The sequence below is a fragment of the Elephas maximus genome, chromosome 2 (assembly GCF_024166365.1).
Source record: "Elephas maximus indicus isolate mEleMax1 chromosome 2, mEleMax1 primary haplotype, whole genome shotgun sequence".
NCBI lineage: Eukaryota > Metazoa > Chordata > Mammalia > Proboscidea > Elephantidae > Elephas > Elephas maximus.
Genome location: NC_064820.1, coordinates 102,720,507 through 102,740,859, shown reverse-complemented (window position 1 = coordinate 102,740,859; position 20,353 = coordinate 102,720,507). Strand labels below are relative to the sequence as shown.

At 37.5% G+C, this 20,353-nt stretch overlaps 1 protein-coding gene across 1 annotated transcript in view; it reads right to left on the bottom strand.

Moving 5' to 3' along the window:
* Positions 1–20,353, bottom strand: part of FAM81B (family with sequence similarity 81 member B) — a 122,147-nt gene that overhangs the window by 9,468 nt on the left and 92,326 nt on the right. The window contains exon 7 of the mRNA XM_049868031.1: positions 18,544–18,650. Coding sequence (XP_049723988.1) covers positions 18,544–18,650 — 107 coding nt within the window. The remainder of the gene's footprint in view (positions 1–18,543; positions 18,651–20,353) is intronic.

The following is a 20,353-nucleotide window of genomic DNA, read 5'->3' as shown; positions in this document are numbered from 1 at the left end:
GAAGCAAGAAATTAATTCCAAATATTCATATATATTTTTTTGGTACTAAGTTTATACCTGTAGGGAGAACTATCTTGAACTAATTTTTTAAAAAATTATTTTACTTTATTTAGATGAAGGTTTACAGAACAAACTAGCTTCTCATTAAACACTTAGTACACATATTGTTTTGTGACATTGGGTACCAACCCTACAACATGTCAACACTCTTCTTTCTTGACTTTGGGTTCCCTATTACCAGCTTTCCTGTCCCTCCTGCCATCTAGTCCTTGCCCATGGGCTGGTATGCCCCTTTAGACTCATTTTGTTTTATAGGCCTGTCTAATCTTTGTTTGAAAGGTGAACATCAGGCATGACTTCATTACTGAGCTAAAAAGGTGTCCAGGGGCCATACTCTTGGGATTACTCCAGTCTCTATCAGGCCAGTAAGTCTGGTCTTTTTTTGTGAGTTAGAATTTTGTTTTACATTTTTCTCCAGCTCTGTCCAGGACCCTCTATTGTGATCCCTGTCAGAGCAGTCAGCGGTGGTAGCTGGGCACCATCTAGTTGTGCTGGACTCAGTCTGGTGGAGGCTGTGGTAGTTGTGGTCCATTAGTTAGTCCTTTGGACTAATCTTTCCGTTGTGTTTTTAGTTTTCTTCATTCTCCCTTCCTACCAACGGGGTGAGACTAGTGGAGTATCTTAGATGGCCGTTCACAAGTTTTTAAGACCCCAGATGCCACTCACCAAAGTAGAATGTAGAACATTTTCTTTATAAACTATTTTAGGCCAATTGAGCTAGATGTTCCCTGAGACCATGGTCCCCAGAGCCCTAAGCTCAGCAATTTGGTCCCTCAGGGAGTTTGGATGTGCCTATGGAGCTTCCATGACCTTGCCTTGGACAAGTTGTGCTGGCTTCCCCAGTATTGTGTACTGTCCTACCCTTCACCGAAGTTACTGCTTTTCTATTGTCTAATGTTTTTTCCATTCCTACTCCTCCCCTTTCTTGTAACCATCAAAGATTGTTTCTTTTTGTGTGTAAACTTTTCATGAGTTTTTATAGTAGTGATCTCACACAATATTTGTCTTTTGTGATTGACTTTTTCACTCAGCATAATGCCCTCCAGATTCATCCACGTTGTGAGATACTTCACAGATTCATCATTGTTCTTTATTGTTGCATAGTACTCCATTATGTGTATGTACCACAGCTTGTTTATCCATTCATCTGTTGATGGGCATCTAGGTTGTTTCCATCTTTTTGCTATTGTGAACAATGCTGCAATGAACATGGGTGTGCATATGTCTGTTCATGCGATGGCTCTTATTTCTCTAGAATGTATTCCTAGAACTGGGATTGCTGGAACATATGATATTTCTATTTCTAGCTTTCCAAGGAAGTGCCATATCATTTTCTAAAATGGTTGTACCATTTTGCATTCCCATCAGCAGTGCATAAGAGTTACAATATCCACATAGCCTCTCCAACATTTATTATTTTCTGTTTTTTTATTCATGCCAGTAATGCCAGGGTGAGATGGTATCTCATATCATGGTTTTGATTTGCATTTCTCTAATGGTTAGTGATCGTGAGCATTTCCTCATGTATCTGTTAGCCTCTTGAATGTCTTCTTTGATGACGTGTCTGTTCATTTCCTTTGCCCATTTTTAATTGGATTATTTGTCTTTTTATTGTAGAGATATTGGATTTTCGTGTAGATTTTAGAGATTAAAGCTTTGATGGATTTGTCATAGTCAAAAATTTTTTTCCAGTTTGTAGGTTCTGTTTTCACTCTTTTGGTGAAGTCTTTTGATGAGCATAAGTGTTTAATTTTTAGAAGATCCCAGTTATCTAGCTTATCATCTGGAGTTTATGTGTTGTTAGCTATGGTTTGTATCCTGTTAATGCTGTGTATTAGGACCTCTAGCATTGATCCTATTTTTTCTTCTGTGACCTTTATAGTTTTTTATTTTATATTTAGGTCTTTGATCCATTTTGAATTAGTTTTTGTATATGGCGTGAGGCATGAGTCCTGTTTCATTTTTTTTGCAGATGGACATCCAGTTTTGCCAGCACCATTTCTTAAAAAGACTGGCTTTTCCCCATTTGATAGACTTTAGGCCCTGGTCAAAGACCAGGTGACTGTATGTGGGTGGATTTACATCTGTGTTCTCAATTCTGTTCCATTGCTCAATGTATCTGTTGTTGTTCAAGTACCAGGCTGTTTTGACTACTGTAGTTGTTTTTTTTTTTTTTAGTTGTAGAGTAGGCTCTGAGGTTAAGTAGTATGAGTCCTCCTGCTTTATTCTTCTTCAATAGTGCTTTACTTATTGTCAAGGATTAAATTATGTCCCCCCCAAAAAAGAGTGTATCAATTTGGCTGGTCCGTGATTCCCAGGTTTGTGTAGTTGTCCTCCATTCTGTGATCGTAATTTTATGTTAAAGAAGATTAGAGTGAGATTGTAACACCCTTACTAAGGTCACATCCCTGATCCATTGTAAAGGGAGTTTCCCTGGGGTGTGGCCTGCACTAATTTTATCTTACAAGAAATAAAAGGAAAGAGAAGTGAGGAGAGAGACAGGGGGACCTCATACCACCAAGAAAGCAGTGCAGAGAGCAGAGTGTGTCCTTTGGATCCAGGGTCCCTATGCAGAGAAACTCATAGTCCAGGGGAAGATTGATGAGAAGGCTGACAGAGAGACAAAGCCTTCCCCTGGAGCTGACGCCCTGAATTTGGACTTTTAGCCTACTTTACTGCGAGGAAAAAAAACTTCACTTTGTTAAAGCCGTCCACTTGTGGTATTTTTGTTACAGCAGCACTGGATAACTAAGAGACTTATCCAGGGCCTCTTCCCTTTCCATATAAAGTTAATAATTAGTTTTTTCATCTCTTTAAAGAATGTTGTTGGTATTTGGATCAAAATTCCATTGTTTGTAGATTGCTTTGGTAGAATTTTCATTTTCACAATGTTGAGTCTACCTATCCATGAGCATGGTATGTTTTTATATTTATGTAGATCTCTTTCGGTTTCTTGCAGTAGTGTTGTGTAGTAGTTTTCTTTGTATGTGTCTTTTACATCCCTGGTTAGATTTATTCCTAAGTATTTTATTCTTTTAGGGCCTATTATAAATGGTATTGTTTTCCTGATTTCCTTTTAGTCATTCTCTTTATTGGTGTGTTGGAATCCAACTGATTTTCGTATGCTTATCTTGTATCCTGCTAATCTGCTATATCTTTCTATTATTTCCAGTAGTTTTCTTGTGGAGTCTTTTGGCATTTCTATTTATAGATTCATATCATTCACAAATAAGGACAGTTTTACTTCTCATTTACCAATTTGGATGCCCTTTATTTCTTTTTCTTGCCTTATTACTCTAGCTAGGACTTCCAGCACAATGTTATATAGAAGGTGGTGATAAAGGGCATCTTTGTTTTCCTCTTCTCAAGGGGAATGTTTTCAGCCTCTCTCCATTGAGAAAGATGTTGGCTGCTGGTTTTGTATAGGTGCCCTTTATTGTGTTGAGGAATTTCCTTCCTATACCTGTATTATGGAGAGTTCGTATCAGGAATTCGTGTTGGACTTTGTTAAATGCCTTTTCTGTTTCAGTTGAGATGATCATGTGATTCTTTTATTTATGTGGTGGACTACGTTGACTGATTTTCTAATGTTGAACCGTCCTTGCATAACTGGTGTGAATCCAGCTTGGTTGTGGTGTATTATTTTTTGATACAATGCTGAATTCTATTGGCTAGAATTTTGCTGAGAATTTTTGCATCTATGTTCATGAGAGATATTGTTCTGTAATTTTCTTTTTTGTGTGTTGTCTGCCTGGTTTTGGCATCAGGCTTATGCTGGCTCCATAGAATGAATTCAGAAGTATCCCTTCATTTTCTACATTTTGAATGGTTTGAGTAGTACTGGTGTAAGCTCTTCTTTGAATGCTTGGCAGAATTCTCTGGTGAAGCCATCTGGGCCAGGGCTTTTTTTTATTGTTGTTGTTGGGAGTTTTTATTTATCTTTTCAGTGTCTTCTCTCATTATGGGTCTGCTCAGATTTTCAACATAATTTTGTGTTGGTTTGGGTAGGTAGTGTGTTTCTAGAAACTTGCCCATTTTCTCTAGGTTTTCAAATTTATATTGTATAGTTTGTGTAGTTTTTCATAGTACTCTGTTATGATTCTTTTTATCTCATTTGGGTCTGTTGTAGTATCCTCAATTTTATTTCTTATTTGGGTTATTTGCATCCTCTCCTGTTTTTCTTTTGTCAAATTGGCCAGTGGTTTGTTGATTGTTGATGCTTCCAAAGAACCAACTTTTGGTTTTGTTGATTCTTTCTATTTTCTATTTCATGTATTTCTGCTCTGATCTTTATTATTTCCTTCCTTCTTGTGGTTGTGGGCTTCTTTGCTGTTCTGTTTCTATTTGTTCAAGTCGTTTAGTTAACGTTTGGTTTTGTCCCTTTCTTCTTTTTTTGACATGTACATCGATTGTAATAAATTGACCTCTGAGCACTGCCTTTGCTGTGTCCCAAAGGTTTTGGTATGATGTGTTTTCATTCTTATTTGATTCTAAGAATTTTTCTATTCCATCCTTGATTTCTTCTATTGCCCAGTAGTTTTAAAGCTGGTGTCATTCAGTTTCCATGTAATTGATTTTTTTTCCTTGCTCTTCCTGTTGTTAATTTCTACTTTGATGGCATTGTGATCAGAGAAGATACTTTGTATTATCTCAATGCTTTGGATTTTGTCGATGGTTGCTTTGTGGCCTAAGATGTGGTCTATTCTGTAGAATGTTCCATATGCATTGGAAAAGAATGCGTACTTTGCTGCTGTTAGGTGGAGTGTTCTATATATGTCTATGATGTCAAGGTGGCTGATTGTGGCCTTTAGATCTTCTGTATCTTTGTTGAGTTTCTTTCTATATGTTCTGTGCTTTACTGAGAGTGGCATGTTGAAGTATCCTACTATAATTGTGGAACCATCAATTTCTGTTTTCAGTGTTGTTAGAGTTTGTTTTGTATTTTTTGGAATGCTCTCATTGGATATGTAGATATTTCTTATGGTAATGTCTTCATGAAGGATTGTCCCTTTGTTCATTATATAATGCCCTTCTTTGTGTTTTATGCTGGATTTTGTTTTAAAGTCTATTTTATCTGAGATAAGTATAGCTACTCCTGTTCTTTTTTGGTAGCTGTTTGCTTGATATGTTTTTTCCATCCTTTGATTTTTAATAAATTGATGTCTTTGTTTCTAAGGTGTGTCTCTTGTAGACAGCATATTGATGGATCCTGTTTTTTTTTTTTTTTATCCATTCTGTTATTCTCTGTCTCTTTATGGGTGCATTTAAGCCATTTATGTTCAGTGTAATTATTGATAGGTGTGAGTTTCTTGCTGTCATTTCGTAGAGCTTTTTTTTTTTTGCTGACATTTTCTTTGTTCCTCTTACTCTCCTGTGCTAAATTCCTTTTGTTTGTGGATTTCTTTCTTTCTTTTTTTTTTTTTTTTTCATTTCTTTGTTTTTGTAGATTTTGTGTTTACTGAGGCTTTATGTTTTTCTTCTTCATTTTGATGAGTAGGTTTGTTAACTTTCTTTGTGGTTACCTTGAAATTTACCCTTATCTTCCTAAGTTTGAACCAGACTTTAATTACTTGGTATTGCCTTGCAGTCTTCACCATTAGAAAGTTCTATACCTACACCATTTACTCTCTCTTTTGTTGTTCAGACATTGTTGTCATTTACAGATTAACCTTTCTGGTTACCTGTTGTAAATTTTTTAGTTTTGATTAATTCCTGAGAGTTCATTTCCTAGGTTGGTATCTGGCTGGTGTGGTCTTGTTTCCTAGATTCAGGCTGTTCTCTGTTGTTGTTTGTTCTCAAACTGAAGGACTCCCTTTAATAACTCTTGTAAGTTTGGTTTGGTTTTTACATAGTCCCTTAATTCTGTTTATCTGAAAATGTCCTAATTTCACCATCATATTTGAACAAGAGTTTTACAGGATATATTATTCTTGGTTGGCAATTTTTTTTTCTTTCAAGGTTTTATATGTCATCCCATTGCCTTCTTGCCTGCGTGGTTTCTGCCAAATAATCAGAGCTTAGTCTTATTGTTTCTTCTCTGTATGTGACTTTTCATTTTGCTTGAGCTGCTCTCAGGGTTCTTTCTTTCTTTGTCTTTGATTTTAGTGAGTGTGATTATGATATGCTTTGGTGATTTTCTTTTTGGGTCTATCCTATATGGGATTCATCGAGCTTCTTGGATTGTCAGCTTTTCATTTTTCATGATATTAGGGAAGTTTTCTGTCAGCAATTCTTCAGTGATCCTCTCTGTGTTTTCTGGTTTCTCCCACTGTTCTGGAACTTTGATCACTTGCAAATTTTTGCTTTTGATTGTATCCCACATCATTCTTAGGGTTTCTTCATATTTCTTCATTCTTTTTTCTGATTTTCCTCCCATTTGTAATGGAAATATCTAGCTTGTGCCTATTACACAATTGCATTTAGAAGCAGATAACTTGTATTTCAGATTTCACAGATGAGAAATTTTTGGATTTTGGACTTGGAGTTGATTTAAGACCTTTGCTATGATACAATGGGGTGAATGTGTTTTATATGTGGCAAGGATATAAATTTTGGGGGGCCAAAGAGTGGAATGTCATGGGTTGAATTGTGTCCCCAAAATGTGTCAGGTTGGCTAGGTCATGATTCCCAGTATTGTATGATTATCTACCATTTTGTCATCTGATGTGATTTCTCTGTTGTTGTGAATCCTATCACTATGACGTTAATGAGATGGATTAGTGGCAGTTACGTTGATGAGATCTACAAGATTGGATGGTGTCTTGGGCCAATCTCTTTAGAGCTATAAAAGAGAGAAGTGAGCAGAGAGACATGGGGAGATCATGCCACCAAGAAAGCAGCACCAGGAGCAGAGTGTGTCCTTTGGACCCAGGTCCCTGCACCTGTGAAGCTCCTCAACCAGAGAAGATGGATGACAAGGACCTTCCTCCAGAGCTGACAGAAAGGAAAAGCCTGCCCCTGGAGCTGATGCCCTGAATTTGGACTTGTAGCCTGCTAGACTGTGAGAGAATAAATTTCACTTTGTTAAAGCCATCTGTTTGTGGTATTTCTGTTATATCAGCACTAGATAACTAAGACAGGGTGCATCTTGCGCACCTAGTGTTAGGTAGGCATTTTCCATATTTATTATTACTGCCTACTGATATATTAACACTGTTTTAATGTTTACCTGTGTTCAGCTTTTTACTTATTTATGTAACTAACTACATGCAGCTAGAATCATGTCTTCGGATATTCTAAAACACAGTTTGCATATTGTAGGTGCTCAAAAATCATGCATTCATTCATTCAGCCTCAATTCATTTGTTTCTGAATGTGCTGGTTACCGAAGATACAATGGTGAATGAATACGTCCTTGCCTTGGGCAGAGTTTGTAACTTTCTACTGTGGTAACATTTTTTTTTTTTTATTAACTTTTATTAAGCTTCAAGTGAACGTTTACAAATCCAATCAGTCTGTCACATATAAGTTTACATACATCTCACTCCCTATTCCCACTTGCTCTCCCCCTCTTGAGTCAGCCCTTTCAGTCTCTCCTTTCTTGACAATTTTGCCGGCTTCTCTCTCTCTCTATCCTCCCATCCCCCCTCCAGACAAGAGTTGCCAACACATTCTCAAGTGTCCACCTGATATAATTAGCTCACTCTTCATCAGCGTCTCTCTCCCACCCGCTGACCAGTCCCTTTCATTTCTGATGAGTTGTCTTCGGGGATGGTTCCTGTCCTGTGCCAACAGAAGGTTTGGGGACCATGGCTCCCGGGATTCCTCTATTCTCAGTCAGACCATTAAGTTTGGTCTTTTTATGAGAATTTGGGGTCTGTGTCCCACTGATCTCCTGCTCCCTCAGGGGTCCTCTGCTGTGCTCCCTGTCAGGGCAGTCATCGATTATGGCCGGGCACCAACTAGTTCTTCTGGTCTCAGGATGATGTAGGTCTCTGGTTCATGTGGCCCTTTCTGTCTCTTGGGCTCTTAGTTGTCGTGTGTCCTTGGTGCTCTTCATTTTCCTTTGCTCCAGGTGGGTTGAGACCAATTGATGCATCTTAGATGGCCGCTTGTTAGCATTTAAGACCCCAGATGCCACATTTCAAAGTGGGATGCAGAATGATTTCATAATAGAATTATTTTGCCAATTGACTTAGAAGTCCCCGCAAACCATGTTCCCCAGACACCTGCGCTTGCTCCGCTGACCTTTGAAGCATTCATTTTATCCCGGAAACTTCTCTGCTTTTGGTTCAGTCCAATTGAGCTGACCTTCCATGTATTGAGTGTTGTCTTTCCCTTCACCTAAAGCAGTTCTTATCTACTGATTAATCAATAAAAAACCCTCTCCCACCCTCCCTCCCTCCCCTCCTCGTAACCACAAAAGTATGTGTTCTTCTCAGGTTTACTATTTCTCAAGATCTTATAATAGTGGTCTTATACAATATTTGTCCTTTTGCCTCTGACTCATTTCGCTCAGCATAATGCCTTCCAGGTTCCTCCATGTTATGAAATGTTTCAGAGATTCGTCACTGTTCTTTATCGATGCGTAGTATTGCATTGTGTGAATATACCACCATTTATTTACCCATTCATCCGTTGATGGACACCTTGGTTGCTTCCAGCTTTTTGCTATTGTAAACAGAGCTGCAATAAACATGGGTGTGCATGTATCTGTCTGTTTGAAGGCTCTTGTATCTCTAGGGTATATTCCTAGGAGTGGGATTTTTGGGTTGTATGGTAGTTCTATTTCTAACTGTTTAAGATAACGCCAGATAGATTTCCAAAGTGGTTGTACCATTTTACATTTCCACCAGCAGTGTATGAGAGTTCCAATCTCTCCGCAGCCTCTCCAACATTTATTATTTTGTGTTTTTTGGATTAATGCCAGCCTTGCCGGTGTGAGATGGAATCTCATCGTAGTTTTAATTTGCATTTCTCTAATGGCTAATGATCGAGAGCATTTTCCATGTATCTGTTGGCTGCCTGAATATCTTCTTTAGTGAAATGTGTGTTCATATCCTTTGCCCACTTTTTGATTGGGTTGTTTGTCTTTTTGTGGTTGAGTTTTGACAGAATCATGTAGATTTTAGAGATCAGGCGCTGGTCGGAGATGTCATAGCTGAAAATTCTTTCCCAGTCTATAGGTGGTCTTTTTACTCTTTTGGAGAAGTCTTTAGATGAGCATAGGTGTTTGATTTTTAGGAGCTCCCAGTTATCGGGTTTCTCTTCATCATTTTTGGTAATGTTTTGTATTCTGTTTATGCCTTGTATTAGGGCTCCTAGGGTTGTCCCAATTTTTTCTTCCATGATCTTTATCGTTTTAGTCTTTATGTTTAGGTCTTTGATCCACTTGGAGTTAGTTTTTGTGCATGGTGTAAGGTATGGGTCCTGTTTCATTTTTTTGCAAATGAATATCCAGTTATGCCAGCACCATTTGTTAAAAAGGCTTTCTTTTCCCCAATTAATTGACACTGGTCCTTTGTCAAATATTAGCTGCTCATACGTGGATGGATCTATGTCTGGGTTCTCAATTCTGTGCCATTGGTCTATGTGCCTGTTGTTGTACCAGTACCAGGCTGTTTTGACTACTGTGGCTGTATAATAGGTTCTGAAATCAGGTAAAGTGAGGCCTCCCACTTTCTTCTTCTTTTTCAGTAGTGCTTTGCTTATCTGGGGCTTCTTTCCCTTCCATATGAAATTGGTGATTTGTTTCTCTATCCCCTTAAAATATGACATTGGAATTTGGATCGGAAGTGCGTTAAATGTATAGATGGCTTTTGGTAGAATAGACATTTTTACTATGTTAAGTCTTCCTATCCATGAGCAAGGTATGTTTTTCCACTTAAGTATGTCCTTTTGAATTTCTTGTAGTAGAGCTTTGTAGTTTTCTTTGTATAGGTCTTTTACATTCTTGGTAAGATTTATTCCTAAGTATCTTATCTTCTTGGGGGCTACTGTGAATGGTATTGATTTGGTGATTTCCCCTTCGGTGTTCTTTTTGTTGATGTAGAGGAATCCAAGTGATTTTTGTATGTTTATTTTATAACCTGAGACTCTGCCAAACTCTTCTATTAGTTTCAGTAGTTTTCTGGAGGATTCCTTAGGGTTTTCTGTGTATATAATCATGTCATCTGCAAATAGTGATAACTTTACTTCTTCCTTGCCAATCCGGATACCTTTTATTTCTTTGTCTAGCCTAATTGCCCTGGCTAGGACTTCCAGCACGATGTTGAATAAGAGCGGTGATAAAGGGCATCCTTGTCTGGTTCCCGTTCTCAAGGGAAATGCTTTCAGGTTCTCTCCATTTAGAGTGATATTGGCTGTTGGCTTTGCATAGATGCCCTTTATTATGTTGAGGAATTTTCCTTCAATTCCTATTTTGGTAAGAGTTTTTATCATAAATGAGTGTTGGACTTTGTCAAATGCCTTTTCTGCATCAATTGATAAGATCATGTGGTTTTTGTCTTTTGTTTTATTTATGTGATGGATTACATTAATGGTTTTTCTGATATTAAACCAGCCTTGCATACCTGGTATAAATCCCACTTGATCAGGGTGAATTATTTTTTTGATGTGTTGTTGGATTCTATTGGCTAGAATTTTGTTGAGGATTTTTGCATCAATGTTCATGAGGGATATAGGTCTATAATTTTCTTTTTTTGTAATGTCTTTACCTGGTTTTGGTATCAGGGAGATGGTGGCTTCATAGAATGAGTTGGGTAGTATTCCGTCATTTTCTATGCTTTGAAATACCTTCAGAAGTAGTGGTGTTAACTCTTCTCTGAAAGTTTGGTAGAACTCTGCAGTGAAGCCGTCCGGGCCAGGGCTTTTTTTTGTTGGGAGTTTTTTGATTACCGTTTCAATCTCTTTTTTTGTTATGGGTCTATTTAGTTGTTCTACTTCTGAATGTGTTAGTTTAGGTAGGTAGTGTTTTTCCAAGAATTCATCCATTTCTTCTAGGTTTTCAAATTTGTTAGAGTACAATTTTTCATAATAATCTGAAATGATTCTTTTAATTTCATTTGGTTCTGTTGTGATGTGGCCCTTCTCGTTTCTTATTCGGGTTATTTGTTTCCTTTCCTGTATTTCTTTAGTCAGTCTAGCCAATGGTTTATCGATTTTGTTAATTTTTTCAAAGAACCAGCTTTTGGCTTTGTTAATTCTTTCAATTGTTTTTCTGTTCTCTAATTCATTTAGTTCAGCTCTAATTTTTATTATTTTTTTTCTTCTGGTACCTGATGGATTCTTTTGTTGCTCACTTTCTATTTGTTCAAGTTGTAGGGACAGTTCTCTGATTTTGGCTCTTTCTTCTTTTTGTATGTGTGCATTTATCGATATAAATTGGCCTCTGAGCACTGCTTTTGCTGTGTCCCAGAGGTTTTGATAGGAAGTATTTTCATTCTCGTTGCTTTCTAAGAATTTCCTTATTCCCTCCTTGATGTCTTCTATAACCCAGTCTTTTTTCAGGAGGGTATTGTTCATTTTCCAAGTATTTGATTTCTTTTCCCTAGTTTTTCTGTTATTGATCTCTAGTTTTATTGCCTTGTGGTCTGAGAAGATGCTTTGTAATATTTCGATGTTTTGGACTCTGCAAAGGTTTGTTTTATGACCTAATATGTGGTCTATTCTAGAGAATGTTCCATGTGCGCTAGAAAAAAAAGTATATTTTGCAGCAGTTGGGTGGAGAGTTCTGTATAAGTCAATGAGGTCAAGTTGGTTGATTGTTGTAATTAGATCTTCCGTGTCTCTGTTGAGCTTCTTACTGGATGTCCTGTCCTTCTCCGAAAGTGGTGTGTTGAAGTCTCCTACTATAATTGTGGAGGTATCTATCTCGCTTTTCAATTCTGTTAAAATTTGATTTATGTATCTTGCAGCCCTGTCATTGGGTGCATAAATATTTAATATGGTTATGTCTTCCTGATCAATTGTCCCTTTTATCATTATATAGTGTCCTTCTTTATCCTCTGTGGTGGATTTAAGTCTAAAGTCCATTTTGTCAGAAATTAATATTGCTACTCCTCTTCTTTTTTGCTTATTGTTTGCTTGATATATTTTTTCCCATCCTTTGAGTTTTAGTTTGTTTGTGTCTCTAAGTCTAAGGTGTGTCTCTTGTAGGCAGCATATAGATGGATCGTGTTTCTTTATCCAGTCTGTGACTCTCTGTCTCTTTATTGGTGCATTTAGTCCATTTACATTCAGTGTAATTATAGATAAATAAGTTTTTAGTGCTGTCATTTTGATGCCTTTTTATGTGTGTTTTTGACAATTTCATTTTTCCACATACTTTTTTGTGCTGAGGCGTTTTTCTTAGTAAATTGTGAGATCCTCATTTTCCTAGTGTTTGACTTTATGTTAGTTGAGTCGTTACGTTTTTCTTGGCTTTTATCTTGAGTTATAGAGTTGTTATACCTTTTTGTGGTTACCTTATTATTTACCCCTATTTTTCTAAGTAAAAACCTAACTTGTATTGTTCTATATCGCCTTGTATCACTCTCCATGTGGCAGTTCAATGCCTCCTGTATTTAGTCCCTCTTTTTGATTATTGTGATCTTTTACCTATTGACTTCCATGATTCCCTGTTATGTGTATTTTTTTTTTAATTAATCTTAATTTGTTTCTTTTTGTGATTTCCCTATTTGAGTTGATATCAGGATGTTCTGTTTTGTGACCTTGTGTTGTGCTGGTATGTGATATTATTGGTTTTCTGACCAAACAATATCCTTTAGTATTTCTTGTAGCTTTGGTTTGGTTTTTGCAAATTCTCTAAACTTGTGTTTGTCTGTAAATATCTTAATTTCGCCTTCATATTTCAGAGAGAGTTTTGCTGGATATATGATCCTTGGCTGGCCGTTTTTCTCCTTCAGTGTTCTGTATATGTCGTCCCATTCCCTTCTTGCCTGCATGGTTTCTGCTGAGTAGTCAGAACATATTCTTATTGATTCTCCCTTGAAGGAAACCTTTCTTTTCTCCCTGGCCGCTTTTAAAATTTTCTGTTTATCTTTGGTTTTGGTGAGTTTGATGATAATATGTCTTGGTGTTTTTCTTTTTGTATCAATCTTAAATGGGGTTCGATGAGCATCTTGGATAGATATCCTTTCGTCTTTCAAGATGTCAGGGAAGTTTTCTGTCAGGAGTTCTTCAACTATTTTCTCTGTGTTTTCTGTCCCCCCTCCCTGTTCTGGGATTCCAATCACCCGCAGGTTATCCTTCTTGATAGAGTCCCACATGATTCTTAGGGTTTCTTCATTTTTTTTAAATTCTTTTATCTGATTTTTTTTCAGCTATGTTGGTGTTGATTCCCTGGTCCTCCAGATGTCCCAGTCTGCATTCTAATTGCTCGAGTCTGCTCCTCTGACTTCCTATTGCGTTGTCTAATTCTGTAATTTTATTGCTAATCTTTTGGATTTCTACATGTTGTCTCTCTATGGATTCTTGCAACTTATTAATTTTTCCACTATGTTCTTGAATAATCTTTTTGAGTTCTTCAACAGTTTTATCAGTGTGTTCCTTGGCTTTTCGTGTAGTTATCCTAATTTCATTTGTGATATCTTTAAGCATTCTGTAAATTAGTTTTTTATATTCTGTATCTGATAATTCCAGGATTGTACCTTCATTTGGGAAAGATTTTGATTCTTTTGTTTGGGGGGTTGGAGAAGCTGTCATGGTCTGCTTCTTTAAGTGGTTTGATATGGATTGTTGTCTCCGAGCCATCACTGGGAAACTAGTTTTTCCAGAAAATCCGCTAAAAAAAAACTGCAGTCAGATCCCTATCAGAGTTCTCCCTCTGGCTCAGGCTATTCAGATGTTAATGAAGCCGCCTGGGGAGGGTGGGGGAGGGAACAGAGAGATAGGAGAGTAGCACCTCAGAATATAGCCAGAGTTGCTTGTCTTGCTTGGAATGACTATTATATCTGAGATTCCCGCGGGGCGCGTCGCCTAAGTGTGCTGGCTGCGTGGAGATTGCCCCTGGGGGTCTGGCCCGCTGGAGTCACAGTCAGATACTCCGCTTCCAGCCCCACGCCCAGCGTCAAGGCTCCCCCACTGGGACGGTGCACTCTTGACTCCAAAATCAGTCGCTGCCTCCCGGGGACTTCTCGTCCCTCCAGCCGCGTTGCCATGCTACCTCCGCGAACTAGTTGGGCCTCCTCCCAGGGTTAGTTCAGGTGGGTGGAGCAGCTCCCCGTGCTTGTGCCGTGACCGAGTGTCCCGGCTGGGACACTGTTCTCCCCGCTCCAATACCAGTCGCTGCCTCCCGGGGACTTCTCCTATCGGCTGCGTCCCACGCCGCCCTCGCGACCCGGCTGGGCCCCTTCCCGGGGTTAGTTCAGGGGGGTGGAGCAGCTCTCCGTGTTTATGCCGTACTTGCATCCAGTCCAAATCCTGGTGGGATGGTTCCCTGGCTGGGATGCTGCTCTCCCCGTTCCAAGACCAGTCACTGCCTCCCAGGGACTTCTCCTACCGGCTGCGTCCCACGCCGCCCGCGGAACCGGCTGGTCCCCCTCCCGGGGTTAGTTCAGGGGGGTGGAGCAGCTCTCTGTGTTTGTGCCGTACCTGACTGGTACGCTGGCTCCAGACTCTGAAAACAATCACTGCTTCCCCGTATTAGTTCGTTCTCCATCTCTAAATCTGTGTTTGTTGTTCAGGGTTCGTAGATTGTTATGTATGTGATCGATTCACTTGTTTTTCCGAGTCTTTGTTGTAAGAGGGATCCGAGGTAGCGTCTGCCTAGTCCGCCATCTTGGCTCCGCCGGGAAAATCTGTGGTAACATTTTTATGTGAAAGCTTAGCAATGAATAAGGAAGACTGAAGAAGAATTGATGCATTTGAATTATGGTGCTGGTGAAGAATACTGACTATACCATTGACTGCCAAAAGAATGAACAAATCTGTTGTGGAAGAAGTACAGCCAGGATGCTCCCTAGAAGTGAGGATGGCGAGACTTCATCCCATGTACTTTGGACATGTTATCAGGAGGGACCAGTCCTTAGAGAAGAACATCACGGTTATTAAATGTAGAGGGTCAGCAAAAAAGAGGAAGATCCTCAATGAGATGGATTGACACAGCAGCTGCAGCAATGGGCTCAAACATAGTAAGGAATGTGAAGATGGTACAGGACAAGACAGTGTTTTGTTCTGCTGTGCTTAAGGTTACTGTGAGTTGGAACCGATTTGATGGAATCTAACACACTTGGGTTTAACACACATACACAAAGTTTACAAAGATTATGGTAAGATTTGAGTCCATGCATTTGCTTCATTGCTTCATTACCTCAAACACTTGTTCTTTTCTTATGAATCACTGTTAAACAGGCTTAGCAACAAGAGCTATCTGGGGAGTGACTGGCAGGTGCGCCCCTGCCAAACCCTTGTAGAAAGATGACTGTATTTCGTGATGGCCAAGATTCTTGCCATAAAAGCACTATGTTTTTGGCTTAGGACATTACTTAGCTGAACATCTGACTAAGACCCTTCTGGAAGGAGGAGGCTCAATGCAGGGCTCAGATGACAGAACTGTTTGTCTCCTTTGTCAGATCCAACGACAAGTGCCAAAATCTCAGGAATTCACTAGAAAACCCCAGACAGTACTATGGCTTTTAAGTTCAATATAAAATGTAAGTTTAATAGTACATTACACTCAAATTTTTAAAAGTTTTTAAACAGGAAAATTTCTCAATTAAGCTTACCCTTTCATGTTATTAAAATGCTTTTACTTAAAAGTTAATCCCTCTAGTCTCAGCAGCTCTTTCTTAAAAAAAAAAAAAAAAAGGAAATCTATACCCCATTGACCTTTTTAAAAATTTATGTGTATCTCAATATCCTACCATTAGCAATAATTTATATACAATTTTTTTTAATTGTGGAAAATTTTTTTCTTATTGTTGTTTGAGGCAACTTTGCTAAAAGCTTAAATCCAATATACAGGTAAAAACAGACTGCTCTTATTGAAAGAGAACTAAAAACAAAAAAATTTTTTTTTTTGAGAGAGCTTTAAATCCCTTACTTCCTCTTTGAGCAAAATATATATATATATATTTGCAATATATATCCCAGTCAAAGGGTTAATATCCCTAATGCAAAAGAATCCTACAAACTGATAAGAAAATGATAAAAATACCAGTGCAATATTTGACAAATGATAAGAACAGGCAATTCATAGGAAAGGAAATTCAAATGACGAAGGGAATGCAAATTAAAACGAAATGTTATTTTTAATTTTTCAATGGCAACTATTAAAAGGAAAGATCCAGTGCCAGCAAGAATGTAGACAAAGGTCTTCAGATACATTTCTTGTAGGAGTGTAAATTGCTACACTTTTAGAAATTATTTATGAAAATTAATAAATACTTATCCCCTTTAACCCAGGAATCTTGCCTATAGAAACAAAAGTAACAGTATCTAAGGATACCTAAGAATATACACACAAGAATTATTATTACGAAATTATTTGCGGTGGACATAAACTGGAAATAATCTATTCAGCAAAAACATACATTGTTGAATTAATTATGGCATATCTGTAAGTTAGAATACTATACAGCTGTTAAAATAATGTTAGAATAATATTCACTGATCTAGAGAGGTATCTAGGATGTACTGCAAAAAAAAAAAAACAAATTATTGAGTAATTTATTTTAAAAACACTTTTTTCTGTTGTATGCTTATATGAACAAAGATGAAAGTATGGAAGAATACATTCCTGGCTAGGAAGCTGGGATAGGGACCTCTTTTTCATCTTTGTTTGTTTGTTGGAATGCATATTACTTTTTAATTAAAAATATGATGGAGAAAATGTAAATGAAAAATCGTCATATAATTGAATTATTAGAGTTCATAAGTATGTGCCTGGGTAAAAATCTAACTTACAGATTCAATGTTACCTACTATATTACTAATGAAATTTTGGACTTCATTATTTAAAAGGAGAAAAAGATGCAAGTTTCCACTATTACAAAAGTGTCCAGATTCATATTTAGCTGTTTAGATGACACTTCTATTTTCAATTTCCCATGATATCAAAGATGGAAAAAGTATGCAGTATCATCAATGAAACATTCAGCCCTAGATCAAACATCTCCTTTCTTCCTCATTCCACTTGTTAACAAGATACCTTATCCCTTTAAACCAGTCTTCCCTTCCAAATTATAAATTTCATCCCTTCCCTACAAGATTGGTTTTTAAATTGTTTCCAGAAACAGTTTATTTTTCTACTTCTGTTTTTTTTTTTTTCTTTGTTTGGGTTTGTTTTGGACATTTTCCTTTATCTTATCCCAAAATAAAGGGATTAGATCAACCACCATACAGGTATTTGCTGAGAACCCTCATTATGCTAGAATGTAAGAACCTAGTAATACTTTTCTTAGAGTATGAATAAAGTAGGTATTTTCTGTTTACTCAGTCTACTTATTCTTCTCTAAGTTTTGGTGATGGCTTTTTTTTTTTTTTAATTTCTAGGACACACACATTCCCCATCTTAACATATATGAAATTGGCATGTGACCTGGAGATACAAAAAATAATGGTATATCTTAAAGTCAATGGCACTTAGTTAATAAAATATGGTAGACATAAAAACAACAAAGGGGACAATAAAGCAAGCAGAGTATCATCAGAATATTGGATTTGACCAATGCATTAAACCCCAGTGGTGTGGGACAGGGAGGAAAAAGAGCAAGGGTTGAAGGGGCAGTAAGAAAGTATCATCCAAGTGACTAGAATTTTCTTCTTCCTTCATCATGACCCTGGGAAATGGGGATCATTTAAAACAAGAGGAAAGGATTTAAGAATAAGGAGGCCAATAAACTGAATATTTGTGAAGCTTTGTTCCCTTTACTGCTTTCTCTATAACCAAAAAACCCAAATCCATTGCTGCTGAGTTGATTCCAACTCATAGCGACCCTACAGGACAGTGTAGAACTGCCCCATAGGGTTCCCAAGGAGCCGCTGGTGGATTTGAATTGCAGACCTTTTAGTTAGCAGCAGAGCGCTTAACCTCTGTGCCACCAGGGCCCCTCTTTCTCTAAGGAGTAGGGGAAACGGTTTAAGATGGGATAGAGACCAGTATCAATACAGATTATGTAAAGAAATGAGTGGAGGATATTTGAAAAAATCTTAAAAGAAAAGCTTATAAATCTAAATTATTAAAAAAAATTTTTTTTTAGTAATCTTGGGGTTACGTTTATATTCAATAGTGTTTTATATTCCAGCAATTTAGTATACAATTTCCGATAAATTAAAATTACTATAGAGGAAGGATCAGAGTGAGTATGTCAATTCAGTTGAGATATTATGCAAAGAAAATGATAAAATTAATATTCATATTTCTTTTATTATGAATATTGCATAAGTTACTTTAGTGTAGACTATTCTCTGCCTTAGTGTGCTGCTTTATTTCTTGGTCAGGTTCAGATTCCTGGGATAGGTTATCATTTAATGCCAATGCTTTCATTAGGCTAATCTATTTGGAATGTACTTAACAGAATTAAAAATCTTCCATTCACTTACTTGAACTCCAAAAGGTTCATTTCATGGCGATAATCCCCCTGGACCATCTTTAAATTTGAAGTTTGCACAGAACTGGAAGCCTCTATCTTTCCTAAGAGCTGCATTACCTGATGAAAGTGCAAGAGGGAGCTTTTTTTGCATGAACAATACCACCATTAAAAAAAAAAAAAAAAACACCATTAGCACTTATTAAATTACACTTTACGCCTAAAGGAGCCAGGAAACAGACCTGAACCAAAGCAAGCTTGCATTTAAAAATGATGTTTTTCCAATGAGTATGAAGCAAAATTTTAGAACTATCCCAACAGAATGAATTGTAGGGAATATTTCGTTTCGCTGTTTATAATACTCCTTTTGCTAACAGGCTATCGACTGATTTAATGAACACTACTACAGGCATTTTTTTTTTTTTTAAAAAAAAAAAAAAAAAACTACAGGCATTAGTTTGTTTATTAATTTGATTATTTCTTTACTTTCTGTCTCCCCAGGTATACTGTAAGCTCTCTTATTCAACACTCCCTCAGTGAATATTAGGTGACCCACGGTAAAATACTCAACAAATACTTATGAAATAAATGTTTAAATGCACAATTTAGGCTCTGATGAAAACACACCTGACTGGTCTAAAATTTGGCCTCAGGGATTTCCAGGTAGGATTCAGACATGAGCACAAGAGAATTCCAAATGAAATGATTTAGGGCACATGAGGACTGGAAAAGACAAGTTCCAGTTTTGGAAACTAGGATAAGAGTGCCTTTCATATTGCCAGAAACACTGAGGAATTTCCTTTAGGTAAAAAGAAGACAAAAAAAAAAAAATTGAAAAATGATGCAGAATTGCAGCACTAAAGATAGAAATTAATAACGAAACGAAAATCCAATCACGTCAGTAAAAAAAAAAGTACTCTTTTAATTCTAGTGTTGCCGTGGCCATGGAAAGGCATCTCTCAGATCTCCTGCTGTGGGGAACGCAACTGGCCAAGAGCCCTGACTGCTGTGCTCAAAACCCACCACCGTGTGCTGAGGCCATGCACCCCACGGGCTGCTCCCACCCAAGGTCAGAGTAGTATCCCTCTGATGGCCAAGGAACTTGATGTAAGTTTCTTAGGATGGTACTGCAGTCTCAGACCTTCCTTCCCCATCTTTTTCACAGAAGGCAGGCCTATGTGATAGTCCGAAGGCTCTCCATACCTCCTCCAACTCCCTCCTTATTTTTTCCTCACATGTTTTTCCTTCAATAAATCTCTTGCATATTTAATTCTGTTTTGGCATTTGTTTCTCAAAGGATCCAGAAAAACATAGGTGTCAAATTTGTAAACCAACACTGTAATTACAATTTACTTAGAAAATAATGATAATGAGAACGTTACATGTCAAAAGGACACAGCCAGATTTATAATCAGAGGTAAATATGACATTAAATGTTTCCATAATTATGCAAGAAAGAATGAAGCTATGCAAGATAACAATTCATTTTATGAAGTTAAAAAGAGACTAACAAACCTCACCAAAGGAAAGTAGAATGAGGACACTGTTAAACTATGTTAGCAGACTGGCCCTACAAAGATACCCTGGAACTGATGAAAATATTATACTATGTGGCAAAAGGGACTTAGATTACAGACTGTAAGATAGGGATATTATCCTGGATTATCTAAATGGGCCCAATCTAATCACAGGAAGAACATTGAATATACACCGTGGACCACCAGAAGAACAAACAATAATCTATATTGGAAGAAGCACAGCCAGAATGCTCCTTAGTAAAAAGGATGGTGAGACTTCGTCTCACATACTTTGGACAATTTATC